The sequence below is a fragment of the Cladophialophora bantiana genome (assembly GCF_000835475.1).
Source record: "Cladophialophora bantiana CBS 173.52 unplaced genomic scaffold supercont1.12, whole genome shotgun sequence".
NCBI classification, from domain to species: domain Eukaryota; kingdom Fungi; phylum Ascomycota; class Eurotiomycetes; order Chaetothyriales; family Herpotrichiellaceae; genus Cladophialophora; species Cladophialophora bantiana.
Genome location: NW_015971586.1, coordinates 427,076 through 453,207, shown reverse-complemented (window position 1 = coordinate 453,207; position 26,132 = coordinate 427,076). Strand labels below are relative to the sequence as shown.

Genomic DNA, 26,132 nt, shown 5'->3' with positions numbered 1-26,132 from the left:
AGGGTGGCACCTCTTCTCGAGCAACAATGACCTCGACGACGCAGTCCTGGGCTGCTGCCACGCAGTCATGGGCGTCATGGTTGCTCGATTCCTACGCCTCCTCTGTGTCGCCAATGGCTAGTGATACCTCCTTTCGCCATCACGAAGAATCCAATTCCATCTCGGAATACCCTTCCCACGAGGATGGCGAATCATCCGTGTCCTCCATCTCCATGTCCTCTGCCTACGGTCCCTACGTCAAGACTGGTCGCGGGGGCGCTGGGAACTTCAACTGGCACACAGAGGTCCAGCTTGCCCCGCGATCAACTTCGCCTGTCGACCTCGAAGCAAATCGACCGCCACATTCCTCGTTATCGGAGCGTCGTAAAGCAGCAGCCAGGCTGGAAAGCATCAATACCCAAGATCCGAGGCCCCTGCGCCAGAACTCTGCTCAGTACCTGTCCGCCGGCCGCGGTGGAGCTGGAAACTATGTTCTCAACGATATGAAACCCCTCCAACGGAGCCCGAGTTTACCAGCAAGCTTTACGTCTTCTATGCCGGGGAAGCCTCCTAGCCCAAAGAGTCAAAATCCATATCCTGTTGGAAATGCTGGAAGGGGGGGCGCAGGCAACTATGCGGCTGCCGTGGAGGCTAAAGGGAGAGTAGAGTCAGAGAAAGAGCAAGAAGAGAGACTCGCTGCTGAACAGAGGAGAGACCAGATTGTCGAAGAGGTGGACGGGCTGCTGCAACCTCCACCGGGAGCTTGGCTTGGTGGCGGGCGAAGGAAGAGTAGGGCGGTGTATGAGGATGTTTGAGCCGCCTGCAAGATTCTTCTGGAAACGGAATTTTTGAGGGCTCCGCGGGCCAGGGGATCATACTGTCCACGCTTTCTGGACGTCTGGACGTCTTACATCGCGTCTCACAGTTGATAAGACGGACAATCGGGGTCAGCAAGGAACGAATCCTCCGATATGCCTGCCAGGGCACCGCACGAAGCCGAACAATGGACCCGACTTCCTAAACAGGTATCCCACCACCCTGCGCCGAGCTAGACATATCTTGGATAGTCGGGACTTAGGATTGGCGGTCCAAATTTCGTCTCCCAGGCCGAGTTCATCAACGAAACCCCTCGAAATGAACCTTATTTGCCCACCAGACAACATCATCTTCAACGAGGCATCTTTACCATGGCGGGATAATTAGCGTTCTCGCTCAAACGAAGTCTCTAACAGGACATCCAGATAAGCGACCAGAATGCTTGTCCAGCCCTGGCCAAAGGTCCCCCGCCCTATTGCACTGAACTGCACACGATGAAAGATAACTTCGTCCTCGACCTTCTGGGGAGATAAAATCCAATCGATGGAAAATATCTGCAGAAACAGACGGGCACTTCCCGAAAGGATCGACCAAGAAACGGACCTTGCTGCGCACTCGGCCAACGCACCATTCCCGCCAGAATCAGCTTGACGATAGCTACATCAAGATCGTTTTGATTTGAGACCAGATTATCTTCTAGGAGGTCTGAAAATCCTCAGTCTTTCAGAGTTTGGACTTGGTCAGAGCTGGCTTTGATGGGTCTCATTAGAGACAGGCAGGTAAATTTCATATATCTCGAGCCAGACCAGACGGACCGCATGAGTATACTTTACTCGGCCTGTCCCGTGTCGGTTTGAACGACATGATGATGATTGATAACTTTGTACAAATCGCTACCAATATCGAGGATTCTCAGCCAAGGCGTTCTGTGGAGGCCCGAGGGAGTTACCGTTGCTGCACATGTTTTGGCGGGCTACCACTCCGTTGTCTTCCTCGAAGCCTCTCCGCAGATTCGAACCGCTATCGAGAAGCCTATCATAGTCCTTCCTGTGTACGAGGTACGGAGCACCCAATTGCTGTTCATAAGGTCTTCTTCGAACAACCCGCATCTGTTACTGGTCAATCTGCGCCAGGACGCAACTTGCTCGCTTCGAAAGCCAGGCGGCAGCCGCCACATCCACTTCGGTCTACGGACGACCGCTACTACATGGCCCCTGTGTGATTCGCGTGACAACCAAGACGAACTTACGAACGAGCTGCGTCTCGGGGTTGTTTGGCAGTCTTGAAGTGCGACTCGTCACTCTGTCGGCGGTCCTCCTAGTTCTCTCTACAGGGTTCTCTTTACTTCGATCGAGTTGAGACAACTAATCGTAGGCTCGACTTTCTAGAAGTCGTCATGGATCATTGTCGGTGTCACGATGACCTTGTGTGCTGGCGTTGTCGCGAGCCTCGTTCCGGCGGCGAGATCTTCTATGTTGTGATACTCTGCGCTGCTGACCTTGGCATATTAGCGAGTCCGGGGCACGCTCGACTCCGGCAGCTTGCAACTCGAGCCCTGGAAAGATGGCCGACGTTGAAGGCGTCCTGTGCTGATATTCGTACGGTTGCGCTGTTGACGGTGCGAGGTAAGACACGTATGGGCCTTTTCTCGATTGTGGAGAGGGGCCGGTCGCAGGCATCATGAGCAGATGGGAGCTGGCAGATGCTTTAGAGGGAGTAAACGACTTAGTACGATGGTTGTACTGATCCGTAATGTGGTGTGTTGCGGCCGGAGTATGAGGTGGTATCCTTCGGCGCAGGGATGAACTGAATGCAGTATCCATTGGTGGATACGGGCTGGAAGAGACTGTAGATGCTGGAGAAGCAGCGGACTTGACAGGGTAGTACCGTGTCGGACTCCCGGTCTGTCCACAGGCTCGAACAGTATGTCAGGATGCCAGGGACATACATCTTTTGGCGGAACTTCCGTGATGGGAGGACACAGAGTTGGTTCACAATAAGCCCGCCACAGTCTTTCCGTGAAGGGGGCGCCTGGTGGAGGTTCAGTCATGCCATACTCATACAGAAGATCGGCAGATTCATATTGTCGACATTGAATTGCCATGTCGACCGGGAATCCGTGCCGACTCCTTTTCTGAAATGCGCCGTAGGCCAAAAACAAGCCTACAGCTTCGGGAGGACCTTGAGTTGCCGGAAAGTGCAAAGCCGTGAGACCATTCAAAGGACTTTCTATGCCATGGTCGGCTCCATGATTGAGGAGCTCGTGCAAAGTCACCATCTGACTCCAATTGGCAGCAGCCATCAAGGGCGTCCAAATGCCAGATTCGGGGGGAGCATCGATGTCGGCTCCTCTATCAAGAAGAAATCCCAGCATGGCGACATCACCTACCTCTGCAGCTACATACACAGGTTTCAGGCCATCTTGGTTCAAGGCGTTGACCTGCGCTCCGTGGTCGACAAGCACCTGTGCGATTTGAGTGTCTCCCAATTGCAGTGCTTGCAGGAAAGGATTCGACAAGTTTCCTGCCTTGAGGTTGGCGTCAGCTCCAGACTTGGGCAACAAGGCCACCATCTTCTGGTCACGAATCGGTACTGCCAGTAGCAATGGCGTTTTGCCGAAGCGATCTTGCGTGTGGATCGGCTTTATTCTGGAGGAGAATCTTGACGACGTCAACTCTGCGGTTGCCGACGGCTTGGTGCAGGAGGCTGTTTCGCCGTTCGTTGGGGCGGTCCAGTTCACATTAATAAGACTTCTTGATATCAGCAGCTCGGCCGCCACCGGCATGTCGTGTACGACGTCCCGGCACAGGCCAACTTGGTATGCCGTGTCTTTGTGTTGACAGTCGACTTCACGCAGATGATCCAGCAAGAGGGTCACCATAGGAGGAAGCTTACGTTGTATCGCCCAGTTCAAAGTCTTCCATCCAGTGTTTTAATCTATGACGACCTCTGCTCCATGTTCAATAAGGAGTTGGATCACGGCGGGCCAATTCCACCACATTGCTGCCTCAAAAGAGGCGGCCCCAACATCGACTGAAGCTGTATTGATCGGAGCACCATTGTTGAGCAGTGTCCGTGAGAGTAGAACCATACCCCTGCGGCGGCACACTCAAGATTCTTTGCGAGGTCCATACCGTCTTTCCGATACCTGCGTCTACAATTCACGAGAAGCTGAGCAACGATCTCCGTGCCCGTGGTGGATCGCCACATCCAGAGCTGATTGACATGCCAGGAAGGAAACGTCCAATTCGAATACAATCCCGACCGACACAATTCCCTCGTTACATCTACATGCCCAGCAAACGCCGCTCCGTGGAAAGCGTGTGTCTGGAATGTCCGCAAGGGTCGCTGATCTCTTTCAGCAGCACGCACAATCTTGCGGAGCCATCGCTTCTCGACTGTCATATCACCGTTCTTGGCTCCTTCCGCTCAGCCGTCTGTCGAGAGTCTTTGCGTCAAGCGTCTTTTCGTGTCCAGCCTTGCCTGAACAATCTGTCTTCTACGTTAGCTGAGAGGATACGACAATCCAGCGTTGTTACTTTCCTGTGTCACTCGACCCCTCCGCGCTTGAAGTCTGGGCTGTCGCATGCGCCCCTTCAGGATCACAGCAGTCTCCATAGTATTTCTCTTCATCATCGCATTCCAATATATACTCCCTGAGGGCGTGGGCGCCGATCCTCGACTTAGGGTGTGTCCGGAGAAGGCCATTTGTCTATTCTAGTGGTTTCTCATCGCTGCTTGCTTTTAGCTGTTTCACCCACTGTTTGTATGCTTCCTGGTTTGTAGGACTGGGGGCGCCAGTGCCAGTGACTTCAAAGAATTGATTTCGAGTTTCAAGGCCTTCTCCATTCAACACAGCCTATATCACAGTCAGAGTGATTCTATCGGAACATTGGAAGAGAGTCTACCACCATATCAAGATAAACGCAACCTAGAGACCACATGTCGGACGCAGTATTTCTTGGTTTGAAGTCGAGCACCTGTGGTGCGGCGTACGGAAGCGAGAACGAAAGAATCTGACCCGTAGCAGTACTTCTTGTTTTGTCACTCCAGTCATTCGCAATTCCAAAGTCAGTAATGAATACTTTGCCAGCCTTTACAAGAATGTTGCCCGGCTTGATATCCTTGTGGTGACAGCGTTGTTCCTGAAGAATAGAGGACAGCTGCACACAGACAACCAAAAGCTTCTCGGATACACTTCAAGTCGTTGACTGTGGACACGGGAAGGCTGAGAATGGCCCCGGGGGTCGCAGTCAACTACCGGTGTCATGAGAAATCTCACCCGTTTCGGATCAGTGTAAGAACCGACGTAACGGACGCGGTGATGATAACTCGGTCTCTTCAATAATTGGATTTCGTCGTTGAAATTCTTCAACGCTGACGGTTCCAGGCCAATATCGGACAGCTGAAGCGTTTTGCGAGCATAGACTTTTTTGGACACTTTCACTTTTATCTTGCCGACGATGCCATGTCCACCACTATCGAGATGTGCGAGGACCTCGAGGTATGCGTCTGCTGACGTAGCAAGATTGGCATGTGGCATCTTTGGCCCGCCTTCAATGCCGTTGGCTTCTTTGGATAAGACGGCGTGCTGCTTCGCAAGGAAAGCCTCCTTTTGCTCAGGCGAGAGAGTTGGGGGTAGGAAATTGCGCTGATAAGGTAACGCTATGTCCCAGAGATCCGCTTTAACAAAGTCTTCCATCAGATGCGTCGCATTCATCATTGAGAGCACTTTATAAGACCGTGGCCGAAGGAACCATTCCTCTTGACCGGCTTTGCGCAATTGATCGGAAATTTCGTCAAATGTCTTCTTATCGATTTCCGGGATAGTGGGTTTAATGGCATTGCATGATGGTGCATTTGGCTACTGCGACGAGAGGTGTACTGGCTTCGGAGGCCTTGGAGGCTTCCGTAGCAATACTTCCCCCCCGGTTCCCTCTCAAGTCCTCGGATTCGGATTTGTTCATGAATGTCTTTATTACTTGGATGAATAACGCCCGAGCTCGTAGTGGAACGGTCGGTGCTAAGACATGGAATTTGGGATTTCTGTTCTGGTACTACGATCGCCTTGAAAGCGGATGCTGTAATACTTGAGACTGAAGGATATTCTCATCTTGGTGCGAAACACCCTTAGACACTGCTTCCTCTAGTGAGCCTGTTAATCTTGGACTTCTAGGCGTGCTTTCCTTAAGATTGGCTCTCTTTAACTGATCTAAATCTTTTCTGGTTTTGGTAGTGGTTGGAGCGCTTCTCCTTGCATGGCTTTTATTGTCGTTTGCAAAACTGTATCATCATTCTTCTCGTGCGTCTTAGTTGGAACGCCGACTGTCTTGACGTTTATCTCATGCCCTGGAACTGGATAGTAAATTAAAATTATGGCTGAAGGTAATTGTCGTGAGTAGTCTGTAGCATAGAGTTATCTAGGGGCGCGTGGCGGTGTACGTTGGTCTTGTAATTTCAACCTGTAAGCTAGAAAATGATGCGCCCTCTTGGGCTCTGAAATGGACTTGTGATCTGTGCTCGTTTGCACGTACAGTAGACCTGTGGTAGAGACTAGCAGCTATATCGAGTGTTAGGGGGTTAGCGAATCGAAGGGTAGATATCATATCGCCCTCTGGATTGCCTGAAGAGACCCGTCACTCGTCCTAACGTCGTATAGTTCGCCCGTAAACTTATTTTGAGACATTCATCCTGAGCTGTTACGCACGAGATACGCGCAACGGGTACTATGAAGGACGAGTTGGGAGAGACCTAGCATGGCTTGATTGCGCAATGCATGTTGCGTGTGTGTAGAGCTAGGACTATGGTAGACGGGGCAAACAGGGCCGTTCGTTAGTACTAATCCGATGATAAAGACCGGCTTCTGAACTTCCACCAGAGAGCCTCACCAGCCTCACTTTGCTCACAGTAAATATGAATATGTCTTTGGGGCACGTTCGCTAAATGGAGAACATGACAAAGTGGAACGAAATCAATTCTTTTCGATGTATTCAGGTTATACTGTTTCTAGCGTACTCTATTGCCATTTATTGCCAACCTATATGTTGCGCAGAAAAGTCTAGAAGGCCAATTGCCAATTACATAATTCTCGAGTGTGATATGAACAGATATAAACCGTGCTGCACGGGAATAGTCGACTCGCGTGGCAGATCGTTGCACACAAGGTGCCAATCGACGGGGGGTCGTCCTTGGTGGGTTGTCATGCGTGATTCAAGCCCTAAACCAACGTTACAAAGGTCCGCAAACATATCATCAGCATGTTCCGACGATAGTGCTTACCTCGTCTTCTTAGGCTACATACTGGCGAAGACGGCGAAGGCGACGCCGGATGATCTCCTTTTTTGGTCCGTGCAACTCCAGATGGAGCATAACAGATGGAGGAGTTTCACCGCTGCAGCAGGCCTGACGAACGACGAGAACGGTCTACCTCGGACAATCTGTGCAAGAGCACCATTAATTTTGGCGATTCTCTTCGAAGTCAATGCCATGCTCAACAGATTTGCTGGCGAGGAGGTTGAGCCTGGGATTCCGCCTGAGAACACGGCTACTCCTGCCGCTTTGCATGAAGCCTTGCGTACCGTGATACTGTAGCTTCTACATTCCACTCTCGACCAGGCTCCTGCGGATTGTTTGAAGCTCAGATTGAAATGGACGCTGTCAGAGAAGGACTAACTTATTCAATGGCTCAGCAGACTTCGACATCTCAATGACAGTCTGCAGGGCCTGTGGGACGAGGACCCAAATCCACGTGCTGAGAGATGAGCAAAGACAAACTTACATGGAGTTAATCCAAATAAGGGATTCCATCAACGATCTAAAAACGCTTGCAGAAGCTGCATACTCATCACGATAACAGTCTGCCACACGAAAACAATGGCAACATATACAAGACGCAGAATTGGGAGACCTAGCGTCTTTCAAACCTCTGCATACATCATTGCTTGACGAAGCATTGCACAACAGGGCCTCTCTTTTAATCCCGGCTTCGCAGATTCGACTACCACACCCGCCGTCTTTAGAGCACGGGCTCGAACTCGCCGAACTTGTTGATTCTAGTCGACCGTCAAAGGAGGTCTGGCTGACTTGGCACTCTCAACAGCCGCGAGACATCTATACGAGTGCTTCACGACTCTCGCCCATCGAGGAACTGACGGTCTTGCGAAAAGCAACAAAGCCGGACGAGTTTCGCATACCACCTTGTCTCGGGTATTGTATTCTACCTGAAAACCAGGGCCGGCAAGCTAAGATCGCTGTTGTCTTCCCAAGGCCTCAACAGATCAGTTCTACTACACGGCCAATCAACTTGCTTTAGGCTTTGAAGTAACTACCTCGCCCGTCGCTGTCACAACGAGGAGCATTCTCGCAGAGCATCGCCAAGTGCTTGTTATACTTGCATTCCGTCAATTGGCTGCACAAAGCCTTCCGACGCGAGGCGATCCTTCTTTTCCAGGCGGACGACAACATTCTGCAGATAGGTGAACCCTACCTTGCCGGCTTCGACTTCTCTGGGAGGGAGCGTTGGGATGAGTGATCTTTGTCTAAGCCAAGGTACGGAAGTATTGGAAGTATAAAGGCGTATCTACATGCAGATGCCCAGTCTAATCGACCTCTATTGTTTTATCGCAAGACATTTGACATCTACGGCCTGGGCATTGTGCTTATAGAAATAGCCTGTTGGAAACTCATTGTTTCAATCATGGGAATCGAAAACGATGTCGAATGCTTTCCGCTGTCCACGAGCGCACTCAGAACAAGGCTCCTCGACAATGAGCCTGCTTTGCTTGCGGGTGTCAGAGCAGAGGCAGGTGCCAGATTCGCAGGCGGCTGTCAAAACCTGCGTCGAGGACAAAGACTCATATGGGGTTCACTGGGCTCATCGTGAAACGAGTGCCGGTATGAGCATGGAGATACGGCAGGGATTCAACTCGCTTGTCGTGAGGGTTCTGGACGAGATCGTTGTCTAAAGCCGAGGGGAACCATGGCAGATACATGTTAGACACCTATATCCCAGTCAAAGACACTGTTCTGTCGCCATGTCTTAGGGGGAAAGGGGCAGTTTAACGCCTTGCCGAGGGCGTCATACCGATGATTTGGCGGTCTACGACCTCGTCGTCTTCTTCGTTCAAGCCGTCCGGGAGATTTGCATGGCCATCTAAAAGCCGATCATAGTCCGTCCTAAGTACCTGGCGGCTGTGCCTTTTCGACAACGTCCCGCGGACTGTGTTTGGATGCCTCTGTCACTGGTCAGTTTGCAGCCACAGCACAACCTCTGCCTGCCCACACACCAACACACCACCAGACGCCCTCGCCACGTCAAGTTTCGGACTGGTGCCTTTGACTCTTTGTCGGTTTCGAAGTTGGGTCCGCATAAGCACAACAAGCAGTCCAGATACGTTGACAAGGCGGTTGAGGTCGGCACAGCAGCGAATTACGCCGCGGCCCTTGCAAGTGTGTCTCGAGGCAGGACAGGGAGTTAGCTGTCTCAGACCCACGCGCCGCATCAAGGTCGAAGAAGGCAACACCAGTGGGGAATTGCTGCTGGAGCAAACTGCTCGCTACTTTGGCTAGGCAACTAGGGAGTGACCGTGCCGCAGCCGACTTTCCCCCCGACGACCGGTTTAAATGCATCTCTTCTGCTGATACCAGCACAGCCTTTCGCTTGCCTTGGTGTACAACTGCTCGACCTTCCTTCCTCTGCAATCCATTTTGGGAAAATCGATTAATCTTCGCCGCACGGCTAAAGTCACTGTTGGGCAAATTCAAAACCCCCTCTGCGGTTCGACAACCATGAAGGCAACGACCCAGTTGGCCCACGGCTGGGTCAACTCACCCGATGGGTGAGGCGCAATCGATATTCTAAAGAGCTGTGTTGTCACTATCTTTTTGTGCAGCTGGTCGGTCTTGTTCCTGAATATTCCTCGCGAACCAGGGCCGAGGCACTTCCTTCTGACCAAGCTCTCATGGGTCGCCTTTACCATTTTCCTGCCCGAGGTTTTAGCAGCATTCGCGCAACTTCGATGGATTTCAGCCTCTCAATCCGTCTCGGATCTCTCGCAGATCGGTCACCCGCAATGGTCACTCAGACATGCATTTTTTGCCGACATGGGTACGGCTTGTTGCCTGTTTGGCGTTTCTGAGGCGAATACTGTTCTAGAGCTTTTGTTCCGTTTACCGATGTGGCTTCAATAGAAGCCACCTGGATCGGGTCATATGGGCTAGCACGACTATATATTTTTGTGGAAGCATTCATCAGCCTCTGCACTTTGCCACTAGCCGCTTACGCGACTGTGAAATGGTCAAATTTCCTCCCTCATGTATCAGATTGTGTTGTGGTGGGCATAATATCCTAAAGAATTCCTGTCAAGTTGGAATAACGGTAATGACATCTCCCCCTGAGCAGAGGCAGATACTAGCATTAACATCAATGGGATCAGTTAGCGGCAGGCGTGATGATTCAGCCCATCGTGCCGCTTTCACAAGATATCAGCCGCAAGGTTCCACACGCAAGGCAGCGCCTATCTCACCACGACCTTGTCGGTTCTCTCTCTCTCTCACACAGAATTTCAGACGTTTGAACTGGTCCCTCGTAGACCGCGGCGCGAAGTGGCTATATTCATCGAGGAAGAGATGTACACGCGTCAAGGCATGAGTATCTAACAAGTGCAGCGGGACCGAAAATGGACCTGAGCATGGCTGAGCAGACGGGCGGTCAGCATGGGCACCTCAGGCTGGGACGAAGCTGAGGTGAAACCCGGTCATATGGCACTCGAAGCTCATCTTATTCGTCCCGAGGCCCTTTGAAGAACTCTGCGAGGATGGTGACAGCGTTCACAATGACAAAGGGAGCAGCGCAAGAGCTGTCTGAAGCCGTCAATTCCATATACCGCTGGTATTGAGAGGCGGAACTATGCCATGTCTATCTTTCCGACCACAAATTGACTACTGCGGTCAAATCTTGTCGATAGTGCTTTACATCTAAATTTATCCTCGTCGGAAATATGTCTGGCCTTTTCGACAGCAGATGGCTCAAGCGGACTTGGACTCTCCAAGAACTGCTAGCCCCTACGACTGTCATCTTCCAGGACCGGAAGTGGCAACGAAATCGGGACCGAGTGGAGTATCAGCAAGATTTTGGCCACTATAAAACGCATACCGAAAGATTGTCTCGAGGGTGGACATCTCAGATGCACTGGTGTGGCGCAGAGAATGCCATGGGCTTCTTGAGGGCAGACTACAAAGTTTGAAGATCGTGCGTATTCATCAGTAGGTATCTTTGATGTGAATATGCCTCTGCTCTATGGTGAGGGTGGAAAGTGGCATTCATGAAACTTCAAGATATCATCAGCACAATTCAATTGGGAACCAGTTTCGCCTGTGATCTCTTCCCCCCTCCCCGAAATCACAATATTGTGAAGAAAGCTGGTAAAGAAGCTATTTTGCAACTGCTGGAATCTTTACGCAACAGCAGGATCGAAGCAGACAAGGCGACGGGCACTCAGTCCAGATGGGCCTCCGGGAAAGAAAAAGGAGAACTTGAGTTCCTTTACGATGTCCATTTACCATTGTCGACAAGTTGGACTGTTTCACTCCTTCTTCCGGCTCTTATAAGGCCCCGCCCTGTCTTTATCGGGGCAGAGCTGGTAGATATTAAGGATGTTTGCCTGGATGGATACCAGCATTCGAGAGCTGATGGGTTGTAGGCTGTCCGACAGTGATCAGTCGAGGATTCGAGCAGTGCCCGTCAGCCTCCACATACAGAGGGAGCAAGACAGACAGAGAGCTCGGGAGGGAGGGATGGTGTGAAAGCATCACACCATGGCTTATGCCGGATCTTGGATTGTTGCTACATATGCCACATCTCGTTCCCCCCCCTCTTTTTTTGGGTAGCTTCACCAAAATCCAACCTGAAGAGCATTTTGTTTTCTGACTTTTGCCTCCCCTTTTGTCGTCATGTCATCAAGCCTCATCATATGTTCGAGAACGAGACGCCTGGGAACCCTAGCTGAAGAGCTTGTCAAAGTATTTCATGAACGTATTCCTAAATATCCGGAGGTTAGCACTGCTCTGATACACACAGCCACTTGCTCTCGTTCGAGCCCATGCATACAAAAGGCCATCTTTAGAACTCACCTCGGCGGGCGCGGTGTATAACTCCGCTCATACTCTGCAATCTCATCCATTTCCTTGGGTTGCAAGTCGACCTCATGTGGTGCAAGCCATTTCGTCTTGCGGAACCACTTCCAGAAGACGAAAAGGGCGGGAAACACGCCGATCATGGTATAGCTAAACAGAAAACTGGGCACATCCCAGAACCCGGGGAGGAACACGGTGTAGCCGCCCACAAAGGTCATGATGAAGCATCCCGTCAGCGCGTAGTAGGCCGAGAAGGGCTGCCACCACGACTTGTAGGGAAGTGTGGACCGGTCGATGCCCTGGGCCTCGAGAGCGCGCTTGAATTTGAGGAATGTGAAGGCCATGACAGAGAAGTTTATCAGTTGTGATGCCGTTACCTGTTCGTATACATTGGGTAAAATTAGTTCAGTGACTCATAAGTCTTGTTGCTTCGACGGAAGGGCCAATGAGAAGAATGTCAGGTAGATAGACGGACGGATGAAGATGCTGACGATGATGATGGTGATGATGGCGCCGGAAAGAACAGATTAGGATTCAAAACTCACCAGATTGACGAACCAACTCAGCACCACGGCGGCATCGTTGCTGACTTGCAGGAAGCTCAGCAGACTGATTGCCAGCACGAGCGCCACGCAGTACACAGGCACGCCGTTCTTCGTGCAGCGCGTGAAGATCCGGGGCGCTTTCCCTTCGAGCGCTAGCCCAAACAGGCTGCGACTGGCGCAGTAGACGTAGCTGTTGCCGGCAGAGAACGCGCTGCCGAGAACCATGGCGTTGACGATGTGCGGGAGGACCTGGATGCGCAGTCTGTTCATGGACACGACGTACGGAGACGCCGCGGCGCCGGGCTTCCCCGTCGAAAAGGCCTCGGTGAGCTCTGTGTCATTGTACGGCACGAGGATGCCGACGCAGAGCGAGCCGAGCATGAAGAAGGCCGTGAGCCGGTAGAAGACGGCCTTGAAGGCCTTGGGGAGCACCTTGCGCGGATTCTCAGCCTCGCCAGCCGCCATCGAGACGTAGTCCGGTCCGGCGATGGTGAAGGAAGCCTGGATCAGACACTGCAGGAATCCCAAAAATCTCCCTAGAGCGCCGCCGTAGTAGAGCTCCGTGAAGGAGCCCGGGTTGTTCCAATACCGAAAGCCAAATCGATCACCCAGGGGATTTCCTCCCAGCATGGCAATGAACGTGTAAATGATCAACCCGACAATCAGGAGGACTTTGCCCAGCGCGAGCCAAAATTCCGTCTCGCCGTACCATTGCACGGCAAACAGATTCACCAGCGCATAGCAGACGATCACGATTGCGATGATCCCCCCGGCGGGCACGATGTCGCTCCAAAAGTGGATGATGACGTTGCACGCCACGATCTCAAAAGGGACCAACATGGCTTCAAAGACGAAGAAGTTGTAGCCCGCGGCAACGCCAAAGGCTTCATCGACATAGCGGCCTGCGAAGCGGATGAAGGGCGAGGAAATGGGGAGATAGGTGACCATCTCGGCCATACAGTTCGTGACGCAGAGGATGAATGTACACCTATGAACATGCATCTTGCGTTAGTCCATGATTACTGATTCGTTGTACTGGAATGTGGGTGTCATTCATCTTGTGACATCTTGTGCTCCTGGAAACGAAATTTCATTGCGAATCGCCGTCAATAAGCTGTGTCTGGCATTTTGCAGACGCTAACCCTTTACCTTTATCAAAGTGCTCATTTGCTTCTGCATCCAATGACAGATCGAACCAATTTGGAATCCGGGAGAACACGAACAGAAATGCACAGATCTCGGACTCACCAGATCGTAAAAGCCAGAAACAAGCTCCCAGGCCCACCATTGAGCAACCCTCTCCCGATCTGCACGTACAGCGCCGTGCCAATCGTCCCACCAATTCCTATGAGTTGGATATGTCTCGGCTTCAATTTTCGATGAGTGCTATCATATCCCACTTTGATGCTGCTAGGGTAATCTGGTGCTTCGGCAAGACCATAGTTAGCCTTGATGGATGCCACGACGGAATGCTTGCGTGATGTAGAACCACGTCTCACAGCGTTCTCCTCGTCAGGGTTACGATCACTGTCGGAGTGGGTACGGACGCCCCGGGCGATGGGGGTTTCGTCCAGCATGTGAGGAGGCATGCCATCTTTCTCACTGAAGCTGTAGTCGTGCGCAGAAGACATTGCGGGAGGTTTGGGTCAGGAAAAGACAGCTTGACAGTCGAAAAAAAAAGAGACGGAGAACAGTCAATGTGGTCTGGGACAGCTCAGGAAGGAAATCGCACAATATATGAGATCGGCGTAGCCGACCTCATCGCCAGAAAGCATAATCCATCATTTTGAAGCCCTGGTCTGATCCCAGTTCGCTTCCACAGGTAGCATCTCGCGCGGCACAGTATATGTTCTCGCATTGGACATTTGGTACCAAGATCTTGGTCCTGTGGAGTTCGAGGCTCGGCAAGGGCTTAGTCCGTGGATCATTTTACTGTAAGCTGAAAGGAAATGACTTGTCGCGAGAGCTGGGGGAGAGATGCCATGAGGTAGCAATGGCGATTGCAGGGACAAGAAACGATAAAAGATGGAGTTGAGTGGATGAAGTTGAAGGAAGCGTCTGGGCTGACGATTCTTGGGTCTCTTGGGTCTCCTTGGGGGAGCTTCGGGCCTCTTGGCAAGGCGTTAGGGGCGTAGTTTGGCTTGGGGGCGGGCCTAGTAGCCCGGAGTCAGTTAAAGGAGCCGACTGCCAGTAGGGGCAGCAGAGGCGGGAGGGACCTAGACAAGCTCTCCAGTTAAGCCAAAGGGCGCTTCCAAGCTCCCACCGAGGCTCCCGCCCGCCACCACCGCTAGTAATTTCTTGGCCCGGCTTTTCGTCGCTCTGCTCCGTCCTTCTGTGCTCGTGCTTATCTTGCTCTCACAGGATCTTCCTGCTTCGTAATAGCCATATTGCTGATGGACGCCAGCTACTTGGAAATCCCCTGAATGGGTATTATGATCCGGGGACTCGGTACCTCGATCCTCGACTCGGAATTGATCCGGCGATAGTGATGCATTCCTAGGTAGATTTGAATCAGCTCTCACTTTTTGTACCTTTGTCGCCGAACTCCCCTTGCAGATACTTACAAGCTATCCAGGAGCTCTCTCAAGGACAGTCGCAGTCATGTTGAGCTCTTGGACCTTCCTACTCTTCCTCCTTCCAGCTTCCCCGCTAGCCCGGGATATTGTTTTCCCACCGGTGTCACCGCTACAAGCAAATCTTGGAGGCCATGCAGGCCAATATCGATCGCCAGTCGCCTCGGACAAGGATCCTTTGGTAGAGTTCGAGAAATACGCTGGACTAACCACCTTTGCAAATCTTCCTTGGGTTCATTGCTTATCGCCAGACAACAATATAGACAAGTATGATATTGCCTTTTTGGGGGCACCTTTTGACACAGGCACTACCGCTCGACCAGGTGCGCGGTTTGGTCCCACTGGAATCAGATGGTAAGTCCATGCAAGAGGGATCCCTATCCTAGATTTTCCCGTTTTTGTTTTGTGGATGTTCTGACTTTAGGCGGACAGGGGTTCTCGACGAATTCAAACTGCGGCAGCATGGGATCCGTATACTCATGAAAACACATTCCTGGGTTGGGCACGCATAGTAGATTGTGGCGACGCGCCTCTCACTTTCCTGGACAATACCGTAGCCTTGCAGCAACTCGAAAAGGCGCACAAAGTGGTTTCCGGGCGAACCGCCAACACCACAGAAGTGGCCGATGTCCCTCGGATCATAACTCTGGGAGGTGACCACACAACCACCCTAGCGGCGTTGCGCTCGACCATTGACCACTGGGGTCCGGTCAGTGTCATACATTTTGACAGCCACATAGATACTTGGGGTAGGTTCGGATCCGAAACTCCCAAAATTTCCAGAGCGTTCATTTCCCCCTCGCTTAGATTGATGGGGGAATCCGATGCTGACTTTTTGATTCCTGCGCAGATCCAAAAGTCCTTGGAGGAGGGATATCCCACTATGCCGGGCTCAATCATGGCACTTTTCTCCATATTGCCCATGAGGAAGGCCTCATTCTCAATTCTTCGGCACACGCGGGAATCCGAGCCCCGGTCATGAACAAAAGCCATGACTGGAAGAACGACAAACGGTGTGGTTTCGAGATTATAACTGCCAGGGCCATCGACAAAATTGGCGTTTCGGGGATCATCGAAAAGCTCAAGGCTCGAGTGGGCGACACGAATGTCTACGTCTCCGTCGACATTGACGTGTTGGACCCAGCGTATGCTCCAGCCACAGGCACGGCCGAAGTGGGTGGATGGACAACCCGAGAGCTCCTGAGCATCCTGGATGGTCTTGAGGGTCTGAAAATTGTCGGTGCTGATGTGGTGGAAGTGGCTCCCATATATGATAATCCTGGAGAAACCACTGTCCTTGCAGCTGGAGAGGTGGCCCATCGACTCATGAGCCTGATGGTCGAGACGCCGGTGAAGCCATTGAAGAGGGACGGGTTCAGCGCCTAGAGAGGGAGAGTCCCGAAAGTGTACATACGTATGAACATTCTCCTCCCTGTTGCACAATCCTGCCTGTTCTCGCTGTGAAACGCAACCGCAACCGATCTAGGTGGAGTCGGATACTGGGCACCGAGTCCTTGCCAACAACCCCCTTTTTCTGCATACCCATGGTAAGAGGAACGGACGGTGGCTGGGGCGGTTTGCGATCAGCAGCATCAAAAGCCTCGGTATGGATGGAGTGCGTCGTCAGCCAGTGCTGGGCCACGGGAGACGATGATTCCACCATTCTCGCAAGTCAAATCCGGAACTGACTTGCGAGAATTGACGGCGGGGGACGGAGGAACAAATTCCCATGGAGGGGCAACTGGGCTTGAGGGGCAACAGACGAGGGGCAGTTGGTCGCCCTGCCTGCGTCCCGCTTCAGTGAGCGATCGAAGCAACAGTCACCCCATTGCTCTCGTATTGCCGTCATCGTTAGCCTACTTGCTGCCACCACTCCCTGGACCCTGCGATCCAACACCCCAAGTCCCAATCAAGTCAAACATTCAGTCTGAAGAGTTCCGCTTTCCTAAGCTGTGGGAAGAGTATGTAATCACCCTTGCACACACTCTCGGAAGGTCACAGGGGCAGTGCACCTCTTTGGTGGGTGGCACGATTCACCTTAATACCTTTTGACTCCAAAGTCCGCACACTGACTCTTGTTTGATTCTTCCCCGTCTTTCACAGTGACCGACACGAGTCGAGGTTTGTTTGCCAAAACCCATCAATCATGACTGACCCAACCTCACCGAGCCCTTATTCAGAGAACAAGAAATTCGAACCCAAGGTTCCGGTCGAGCTTTCGCCGCCAAAGAACGACGAAATCTCGTTGGAAGAGCTGAGTAAATGCGATGGTACGCCCCGCACCCAATTGAAGGAACCGCCCGAAGACACCCCTTCTGTATGAAGGGAGAGAGGGAGGGAGGGAGGGAGGGAGGGAGAGGCAGCCCTGCTGAGACTGCGCCTTTGCGATAGGGACAAATCCGGATAAGCCTACGTGGGTTGCGATAAAGGGAACTATCTTCGATGTCTCCAAGAACAAGGCCTATGGCGAGAAGGGCCAATATCACGGTATGGGCTACCACTTTGTTCCTCACTCTCTTGCGTCCCGCTTCCACCGTTTCGAGGCTTACCAGTGCCCGTTCGAGCCAGTCTTTGCCGGAAAGGACCCTTCTCGTGCCCTGGCCCTCTCGAGCCTGAAACCCGAAGACTGCGTACCGGAATGGGATGATCTGGATGACAAGTACAAGACTGTTCTTGACGAATGGTACACCTTCTTCAGCAAGCGGTATAACATTGTGGGCAAGGTCAGTACACCCAAGCTACAGAGACTGTGAGGAGGAGGAGGAGCTCGGAATTGTTGAACACCCTCTACGTATCCCGGCCATTCAAAGAAGAATGCAAATGGACCACATAGGGCAGGAACAAGGCATATGACGAATTACAAGACAGGTGCTGACTGCGTTTGTCCATCCCTCTAGGTCGAGGGAGCTCAGAACACGGGGTAGGAATGGCGGCAGGCAGCAGGAGAGATGGATCTATTGTGACATTCAGGAAGATACCCCGGAAAGAAGGAGACAGAGTCCCTCCCTCGCCTTCAGCAGCAGATTGGTGTCTGCTGCTCATCGCTCAACGCTCAAACTGCAGACTGCTGGCAACTATTCCGTTCATCAAATGCCGTCACCCTTTTCGGGCTTTCCTGGCCTGACGCTTTTTTGCGATGATTCGATTCCTTTTTGCAATGCGATTCTTCTCCTCCGGGTCCAGCGGCTCCAGGCCTTTCGAGGCCTTTGAAGCCGACGCACCCTCATTCCTGTCACCGCGCTTCCGCTTCTTGCTGACTTTGCCGCTAATCTCTGACATATCTTGCTTGCTGTCCTTTGCCTTGGTCCTGCCACCTTCTCTGGCCTTTCGTTCTCTTTCACTCCTCCGCTGGATAACCTGGGCATTTTCAATGGCAAACTCGACAATCAGGCGTTTCCCCCTCTCGGCACCAGCGTTCTCGGGCTTGACCATGTGCCCGTTGAGCCAGCGCAGCCCGGCGAGAGCATTCCGATGACTGACATATTCAATGAAGCCGTAGCCTCGACTTCGACCGGCCCCCTCCTTGACTTTACTTCCTTCTTTGTCTTCAAACACGACTTTTGCCTGCTTGACGATCCCTTTGCCAGACAACTTGCGTCTGCGCTCAGCTTCTTGCATCTCGCTACCTCCTCTGCGTAGCTCTTCCTTGCTCAGAGGCTGTCGAAGGCCAGCCTTGACGTCCTTGGCGAACCCAACCACGGCCTCACGGGCCAATGCCTTCAGCTCCTTGCTGCCAATACCCCGAGGAAGATTTCTGACACTTAGTCGGGTCAGACTGAGACAGAGGTTCGGATTGCTTTTGATGAGTCGCTGCCGTTGGCGAGCACTGCTCTCTCTCAGATCGATCTCTGCCTTGCCTAGCTGCTCGTGAAGCTTTGATCCTCTCGGGATGGAACCTTCCGAAAGCAGATACAGGCGTCGTTTGTCTCGATCTCTGATGTCTCTTTTTGCACTCGCTTCGCTTGCTCGGCGTTCTGCGTCTTCCCTGCTTAGAGCTCGAGAGACTTGGAGAACACGACCCTCGAGGGTATAGCGGCCTGACGTGTCCACCGCTTCGTTTTCGAGGATTGAATGCTTCAAACTTTCTCCTCGTCTCTTCTTATTATTGGTTGCAGGTTCGGATGGCATTTCGTGCCTCGGGGCACCCTTGACGCAGGCTTTTGCGTCATCGATGTTGAAAAAGCAGACAAACCCTGTGCCTTTAGACCGCTCAGTCTCTGGGTCATAAACAACTCTTGCATATCGAATCGGACCAAAAGCGGAAAAGTGTTGTCGAAGTAGGTCGTCATCAGTGGTGAAGGGTAAATTTCTCACGAACACAGAAGCATCATTTTTGTTGCCGTGAGCCTCGGGACCGGATGTCGTGCTTTCTGTTTCCGACTCCATGTCCTCTTCGTCGTTTTCAGTATCGAGCTCGTCAAGTGACTCTTGTTCTGAATCTCCGACCGGGTCACTAGTTTGGTTGAAATCTTCATCGACTTCTGCCTCCTTGTCGGAATTTGTACCCTCGTCCACGCAGCCGCCGGCTCTGGCGTCGCTCTCGTCCTGCTCGTCTGCGGTTCGGTCGTCCTGGGCTGGTTGTTCATTCTCTGGATTGCTATGTTGCAGCTCTTCCCATGTCTTCTTGTCGACGGCCCAGTCAACGGCTAGCGTGCGCCCATCAACCTCTTTACCATTGACTCCTGCAAGCGCCCTTTCAGCGTTCTTTTTGCCCCTAAGCACCACAATTCCGAATCCGTACTGCTCTTTAGGTCCCTTCTTTGGCACAACCGCATGCTTAACCTTCCCATAACTTCGGAATAACATGGAGAGATCCTCCGACGTCTTGATGCTCCATGGTAAATTTCTCACAATCAACTTCGGGGGTTGGGTCTCTGTTTGGTTCTTTTGTCGCTGTGCTCGAAGTTGTACAGCCGTGGTATTGACTCTGCTCTTTCCACCAGGGTCTGCATCTCGATGTCTCGCCTCGGCCAGCTCAACCTTAATCTTCCTCCCGTCCAGGACTGAATTGTTGAACTGTGCAACAGCAGCCTGCGCGTCCTCCGCATCCGCAAAAGTGACGAAGCCAAAGCCTCGGGAAATCTTTGTCTGAGAGTCTACCACAACCGTGGCATGCTTGAGAGGAAAAGATTGCGAGAAGTATTCTATGAGTCGCTCTGTTGTCACGGAGGCTGGTAGAGAGCGGACGAAGAGCGACCGCCTTTGATCCTTGGAGCTGGCATTTGTTTCCTGGTTCGGGTGGTCAGCCTCAATAGCGACAGATTCGTAGCTGCCATTAGAGAGCTTGCGTCTCTTGCTGCTCTGGTCCATGGTCGACTTGCGGCTTGCACTCGCCACCTTTTTCGAGTTGTGGGAATATTGAACTTTTCGCAGCCCAAAAAATTTCTCCAACTCGAAGCGGAGTTGCGCTTTTCGTTCCCCGCGTTCGTGATCTGCCGTATTATCTACGTTTAAGTACAGAATCGAAGAGGAAGTTAAATCATTCGTTCAAGTTGGCTCTAGCTCTACAGACAGTGGATTCTGAGGCGGCACTCAGAGGCACCAGAGACAGAGAATGCTTCGCGAGTTAACAGGCACCGACTTAGAGAAAGCAGGTCGATGGTCTGGGTGTTTGAGAGGGCGATAGGTGCATCTCCCATTCTCCTCTGAGGACTAGGCAAAGGGCAACATCATGGCTCAAGAATTCGACAACGTCGACTTCCTATCAGAAGAGGCAGCGGTTGAACGGCCATCCGCTCCACACCGAACAGCGAGTCCTGCTACAACAAACACACCTGCAAGAGTGGTCCAGCCAAAGCCACAAGTGCTGCCGGGAAGACAGGGTCCGTCGGCCATCCTAGTATCAACTCGACAAAAGGGCAACCCTATTCTCAAACATGTTACACAGCTTCCATGGGAATACTCAGACATACCATGCGACTACGTCCTTGGAGCAACAACATGCGCATTGTTTCTGTCTCTCAAATACCATCGTTTGCACCCGGAGTATATTTATAGCCGCATTCGCCAGTTGGGAAAGCTCTACAACCTCCGGATCCTGTTGACCATGGTCGACATCACCAATCACGAGGAAGCTCTGAAAGAGTTGTCCAAGACTTCGATGATCAACAATCTGACCTTGATCCTCTGCTGGTCGTCCCAAGAGGCGGGCCGCTATTTGGAACTCTTCAAGTCGTATGAGCACGCCTCGTCTGCATCAATCCGAGCCCACCAAGCAGAAACCTACCAGGAGAGTTTGACTGAGTTTGTTACGACGCCACGGAATATCAACAAGACCGACGCCGCCAGCCTGATCATGAATTTCGGCTCTCTTCGAGCAGCTGTAAATGCGGAACCAGAAGAACTGGCTTTAGTGCCAGGATGGGGCGAAAAGAAAGTCAAGGCCTGGCACTCTACTCTCCGTGAACCGTTCCGGGTGAAGAGAGCGGCCAAATCCAATGCTGCACTCCTGAGACAAGAGACTTCCTTGCTCTCTGATGGAGCGAGCACTCCAGAATCCAGACCGGGCAGCGCACATACACCTATTCCCATTGGGACTGTCCCAAGTTTTAGCAGACAAGGGACGGCTTCTGCTGCTTCCGCAGCCCAGAAGACTACCGAGACGGGTCCCAACCATAAGCGTCCTCGATTGGAAGAAGTGACCATGGACAACTTGGATGAAGAAGAAGAAGCGGCATTACTTGCCCTTGCTGATGTGGAAGCTGCAAAGGCAGAGGCTGACAATGCCAGACACACCCGGCCACCGATTAGCGAAGAACCAGAATTGAGCGCGGGCGTTGCGGCCGCTCTAGCAAAACTACGACAAAATGGGTGAAATTGGAAAGGTTAATTTCAAATCCTCCACCTTCCTCAGTCGAGGCACACTTATAGCGAACTAGCCAGAGCGGCTTGATGCCTACTTTCGACAACGTGGTGTGCAGTGCATGCATTGCCACAGCTTTCGGCATCCGCGATGCAACGAGAGTAGGAGGATTTTCGCGATCTGAGGAAACCATTTCGATGATCAATCTATCTTCCTATGTGAATGCTCTGTCGTGGGGACTCCCGTCACCCGGTTTGAAAAGGTTTTTCAGTTGCAAATCTGGGAGACATTATTAATGTTCCGAGTTCACCACCATTTGTCACCTCAAGACGGATTCCAAGGCTCTTCGAGAGGCACGAGAGGAGGAAAACATTGCCCTAACATGGGGCAAGTTCATCCAGACGATCGTCCCTCTCCTCCATTAATTGTGGGAAGTGTTTGAGGCTTCGATCATTTATGTTTTGCCCGAGCACTGTCATTCTGATTTACACTTTTAGAACCCAGAGCAGCCTTCTCCCATAATCCGCCTGCTTTATTGATCTCAGAATTTTACAAACCGCATAAAAGGTTCATATTCAGGATAGGAGGATGGGATGCAGTGGCCGCTTCCATAAACGGCGTCAATCCCAGCGCCTACGGCTTTCACGGAGGTCCCATCTACCGTCCCGTCCTCAAGCCTAGTAAGCACACCGACGACGTATTGATCACGGTGCCAGTGGTGAATGGCGAGACCTTGCAGCGAAGACATGGATTGGACGACCAGAGAGCCTTGGACAAAGATTCTGAAATCGAAATCAAAGTCGAGAGCCATTCGAGGATCTTCAGCCTCAAACTGTCAAATTCTAATTCCCTTTCGGCGGGAAAAGTCAACGTCCACATTCGCGAGGTCACGAGGAAAGAATACTTCAAGCACTACCTAAAACACGGACAAGGGCGGTACATCGGCACAGAAGATCCTGTAGCAGACTATTTCCGTGTTTTGGACGGGCAAGATTCAAATCGGTGGAGAGCAACAGGGGCACAGATGACTGCAGAGAGGGGTCGACAGCTGACGAAGGAAGCCGAAAGCCTCAGACGCAGATAGTTGGTACGGTGAAAGATGATGCCGGAAGGAAAGAATAGAAAAATAGAGTGAAAGTGGCAGGAGACCTGTCGAGGTAAATGGGGCTTTCATCTTTGCGCACCATGACTGCATCTGCAAAGAGTGTCACTAGCGGTGACAACAGGAACAGGATCAGTCTCTTCAGGGGCATGAGAAGGAGTGATGGAGGCGATGGAGTCCTACATTGACCAAAAACTTGGTGTTTGACTAGGGTTCTGCACATGGCGTGCTCAACTATGCTGCTTGTCCTATCGTGGGCGCTATTATCTGGTATGTTCTGTTCTTCATCACTGTTCAAGTATCGTATCTTTCCATCCACAATCCAACCGTGCCAGGGAATGATGAGACGCACTGCCACAAGGATCTTCAGCCGCCTCTATCCCATGTCTTCTTGCCATGGTCCCCATTCGCAGACTATAAATGCTGCATCGTCATCTTCCCCCGAGGATTCTTTCTTCCTCCACATTATTCTCTCTTCCTTGCTACCCAAATACCAATGCCTCATTCTTTACCACGCATTCGTTCATTGGCAGTTCCAGCCATCGGCTCCCTTGAGTTGGGTGTGAATCCGACCGTCGGGCGTTTACCAGGGACCAGGTGTTCTCGACTATCCGTCATCACTGTATATTTGTCGGCTTATTTATACAAAGCGTCCAAAATGTCTCGAGCGGGATACCTCCAGACCAGCTGTCATGCTGCCTGTGCCACATCACTAACTGACATATTTCCCCCCAGCGGGCATCACCTCAAGCGGCATTGACGAGGAGAATACTCGTGGCCCGAACTCGATGCTTTCATGTATCCATCCTCGGGGCCTCGAAGTGGCTCCTGCCTGAGTCGTTGAAGCAGACCATTAAAAAAAACAAGGACACAAGAGGCAAGAACTCCCTATCCAATTCCTTGTGGAAACCTATCTCGGTCTGGACAACCTTTTCATTTGGAATGCTGATTTGATGTCCACATTTCGCGCCTCGAATGTCCAAAACGGCCTCCGCTAAAGGCAAGGCTGTCCTAACTGGATACTTATATAGCTAGCCATCTTCAGTCATCTTCAGGCTTCACACTCGCCAAACTCTCCAACCCGGAGAAGACAACAAGCAACAGAATTCAGCACGTGCTTATCATCATCGATGCTATCACGCTTGGGGCGGAAGACAGCAACGGCCATCAGACGAGGAAGAGCCGAAGTTGGAATGGCGACAAGCCACGAACAAAGAAGGGTTACAACATGGTATTGAGTTCGAGACAGAAGACCAAGTCATCACTTCACCGATGAGGTACAACGTGGAAGCATTTCGAAGTAGTTAAGGCGAACAAGGAGAAAGTTACACAGCTTCTGCCACCCCCAACGTGGCCTGGCGTTCGAGGTAGAAATGGCAACGACAAATCACAACATCGAAGACTTTCGCCTTATCACCATGGTGATTGCGCCCGTCTCTAGATGGGCCAGCGCAAATGAGGTCAACAAATGGAGAAGCCTGTGAAGGACCCATTTTCGACGAAGCGCAGCAGCGTCTGTTCTGAACGCGAGGCGAACAGTATTGATGTCCATACCCAGAGACGGCAGAAAAGTGACAGCAATAACTAGGAGCGTTCAACAACATTAGCATCCCACTTTGCGCTCTAACTTTTGATGGTTGTTCAGCCTGCCTTACAATAGCCGCATCCATCCCAGCCATTCGACCTCTGAGGCTAGTGAGTCTAGCCGGGAACATGTCACATCTTACCTTCTTGGATAACGCCTGCTCTCCAAGTTGCCAACGAAGCAGAAGGTCCCCCATTGACCTTTCTTGCGCACTTCGGTCATCATGCCGTCAATCCCTGCACGGGCCGCACAAACAAAAGTGCGCAAGCATTCATCCATGCATCCCGTCTCTTCACGATAAGGATATTGAGGTTGGTTGAAATACAAGGGTGACGGGATGCAGCATAGAAGGATGAAAATTTACCGTCGAAATTCGCCCCTTCCAACGGGTCTACACCGTTGATACCCGTGGGACGGAACGAGTATCAGGCCAATTTGATAGGCAGTTTGATCACCAGCGAAATCTACGGAAGGAGGACCTCGACGTGGATACCGGCGACAGGAACGTTTAGGAATGGCTTTCCGAACACAGGCCAAATGTCGATATAAAAGGAAGGAACTTGCCGAAAGGGCAGACATCTTGCAAGATAGACAAATGCTATCAACCGCCCGGACACTTCTCAGTTTGACAGCTTCCCACAGCAAAGAGGTTCAACACATGCTGCAAAGGACTCTCAGCGTAAAATAGAGCGGAAACCGGTTTGCGTCACGGTCAGCAGCTCAGAACGTCTAAGAGAAGATCGTCTTCGTCTTTCTTTAAGCGGAAAACACCACCAGACACTGCTAGAGCCTAGAACAACAACGCATCATATTGGCCGTGAGCGGAGCGACTGAGAAGCGATAACTTTGGATGGCAGGACACTGAGATGGTCGCAATACGAGCTGAGAGCAAAACCGACACTAGTCTAGCCTTATGCCTGAACAAGCCTGAGACATCAAAAGAATCAAGATCAAGAAGTTCTCTGCGGGTAGAAGAATTTGTGCCCGACTGGGTGACCAATGTGCGTCAATCAGAGGGTTTCAGAGCTTTTACCAGTAGTGACAGTGCCCGATACCGACGCCTTTCAGAATGTGTAAGAGGAAGCGGTCGAGGGGAGCCAGCTTTCATCAGTCTCGCGAAAACTGGTCAGACTCAACGAAGCGACAGTTCGATGGTATTTTCAACGGTACATCCAGCCCAAGGCCGACGACGTTTCGGTCTTTGTCCCAGAACAATCTCACCTTGGCGACCAGGCGGTACGATGCACATACGTCCTTGAACTTTCAAGCCGTCAAGCTCGCAATCATATCGGCAGCATGGTCTTCCACCCGACAAACAGAGTCCAACTTTGGGCAATCTACAAGCTGAATCGACATCTGGCCGCTTCCATGGCAGTACCTCCCAACTGCTCGTACGGCCTTCCCTTGCTTTCCTGACGGACACTTTCTCATTGTATTCAAGACCATACAGAAGAAGAGCGAAAGCCTTGGTCACTTGATGTTCCTCCAGGCCTCGAACGCCACGTCTGTGAGAGGGAAAACCCTCGCCGCCAGCCTTGGAGGTCTCCTCCTCCTTGGAGAGACCTCGCCGGGAAAGAAGGCTCGAGAATTGCACAAG

The 26,132-nt window shown here is 51.8% G+C and overlaps 9 protein-coding genes across 9 annotated transcripts; 5 read left to right on the top strand and 4 right to left on the bottom strand.

Moving 5' to 3' along the window:
- Positions 1 to 26: 26 nt before the first annotated feature.
- On the top strand, positions 27 to 794 carry Z519_08060 (uncharacterized protein; the record flags this gene model as incomplete). Its single annotated transcript, XM_016765789.1, has 1 exon — positions 27 to 794. The coding sequence occupies one exon, from the start codon at positions 27 to 29 to the stop codon at positions 792 to 794; it is 768 nt and encodes a 255-aa protein (XP_016617834.1).
- A 1,395-nt stretch (positions 795 to 2,189) lies between these two features.
- On the bottom strand, positions 2,190 to 3,580 carry Z519_08059 (uncharacterized protein; the record flags this gene model as incomplete). The annotated part of the gene is made up of 2 exons (XM_016765788.1): positions 2,190 to 2,699; positions 2,744 to 3,580. The coding sequence occupies 2 exons, from the start codon at positions 3,578 to 3,580 to the stop codon at positions 2,190 to 2,192; spliced, it is 1,347 nt and encodes a 448-aa protein (XP_016617833.1).
- A 927-nt stretch (positions 3,581 to 4,507) lies between these two features.
- On the bottom strand, positions 4,508 to 5,518 carry Z519_08058 (uncharacterized protein; the record flags this gene model as incomplete). Its single annotated transcript, XM_016765787.1, has 3 exons — positions 4,508 to 4,654; positions 4,704 to 4,958; positions 5,078 to 5,518. The coding sequence occupies 3 exons, from the start codon at positions 5,516 to 5,518 to the stop codon at positions 4,508 to 4,510; spliced, it is 843 nt and encodes a 280-aa protein (XP_016617832.1).
- Positions 5,519 to 10,793: 5,275 nt separating this feature from the next.
- Positions 10,794 to 11,039, top strand: Z519_08057 (uncharacterized protein; the record flags this gene model as incomplete). The annotated part of the gene is made up of 1 exon (XM_016765786.1): positions 10,794 to 11,039. One exon carries the CDS (start codon positions 10,794 to 10,796, stop codon positions 11,037 to 11,039), a length of 246 nt encoding a protein of 81 aa, XP_016617831.1.
- Positions 11,040 to 11,921: 882 nt separating this feature from the next.
- On the bottom strand, positions 11,922 to 14,104 carry Z519_08056 (uncharacterized protein; the record flags this gene model as incomplete). Its single annotated transcript, XM_016765785.1, has 3 exons — positions 11,922 to 12,305; positions 12,474 to 13,461; positions 13,722 to 14,104. The coding sequence occupies 3 exons, from the start codon at positions 14,102 to 14,104 to the stop codon at positions 11,922 to 11,924; spliced, it is 1,755 nt and encodes a 584-aa protein (XP_016617830.1).
- Positions 14,105 to 15,074: 970 nt separating this feature from the next.
- Z519_08055 (agmatinase) lies at positions 15,075 to 16,432 on the top strand (the record flags this gene model as incomplete). Its single annotated transcript, XM_016765784.1, has 3 exons — positions 15,075 to 15,400; positions 15,479 to 15,795; positions 15,897 to 16,432. 3 exons carry the CDS (start codon positions 15,075 to 15,077, stop codon positions 16,430 to 16,432), a joined length of 1,179 nt encoding a protein of 392 aa, XP_016617829.1.
- Positions 16,433 to 17,192: 760 nt separating this feature from the next.
- Positions 17,193 to 17,799, top strand: Z519_08054 (uncharacterized protein; the record flags this gene model as incomplete). The annotated part of the gene is made up of 2 exons (XM_016765783.1): positions 17,193 to 17,316; positions 17,438 to 17,799. 2 exons carry the CDS (start codon positions 17,193 to 17,195, stop codon positions 17,797 to 17,799), a joined length of 486 nt encoding a protein of 161 aa, XP_016617828.1.
- Positions 17,800 to 18,142: 343 nt separating this feature from the next.
- Positions 18,143 to 20,356, bottom strand: Z519_08053 (uncharacterized protein; the record flags this gene model as incomplete). Its single annotated transcript, XM_016765782.1, has 1 exon — positions 18,143 to 20,356. One exon carries the CDS (start codon positions 20,354 to 20,356, stop codon positions 18,143 to 18,145), a length of 2,214 nt encoding a protein of 737 aa, XP_016617827.1.
- A 361-nt stretch (positions 20,357 to 20,717) lies between these two features.
- On the top strand, positions 20,718 to 21,860 carry Z519_08052 (uncharacterized protein; the record flags this gene model as incomplete). Its single annotated transcript, XM_016765781.1, has 1 exon — positions 20,718 to 21,860. The coding sequence occupies one exon, from the start codon at positions 20,718 to 20,720 to the stop codon at positions 21,858 to 21,860; it is 1,143 nt and encodes a 380-aa protein (XP_016617826.1).
- Positions 21,861 to 26,132: the final 4,272 nt, after the last annotated feature.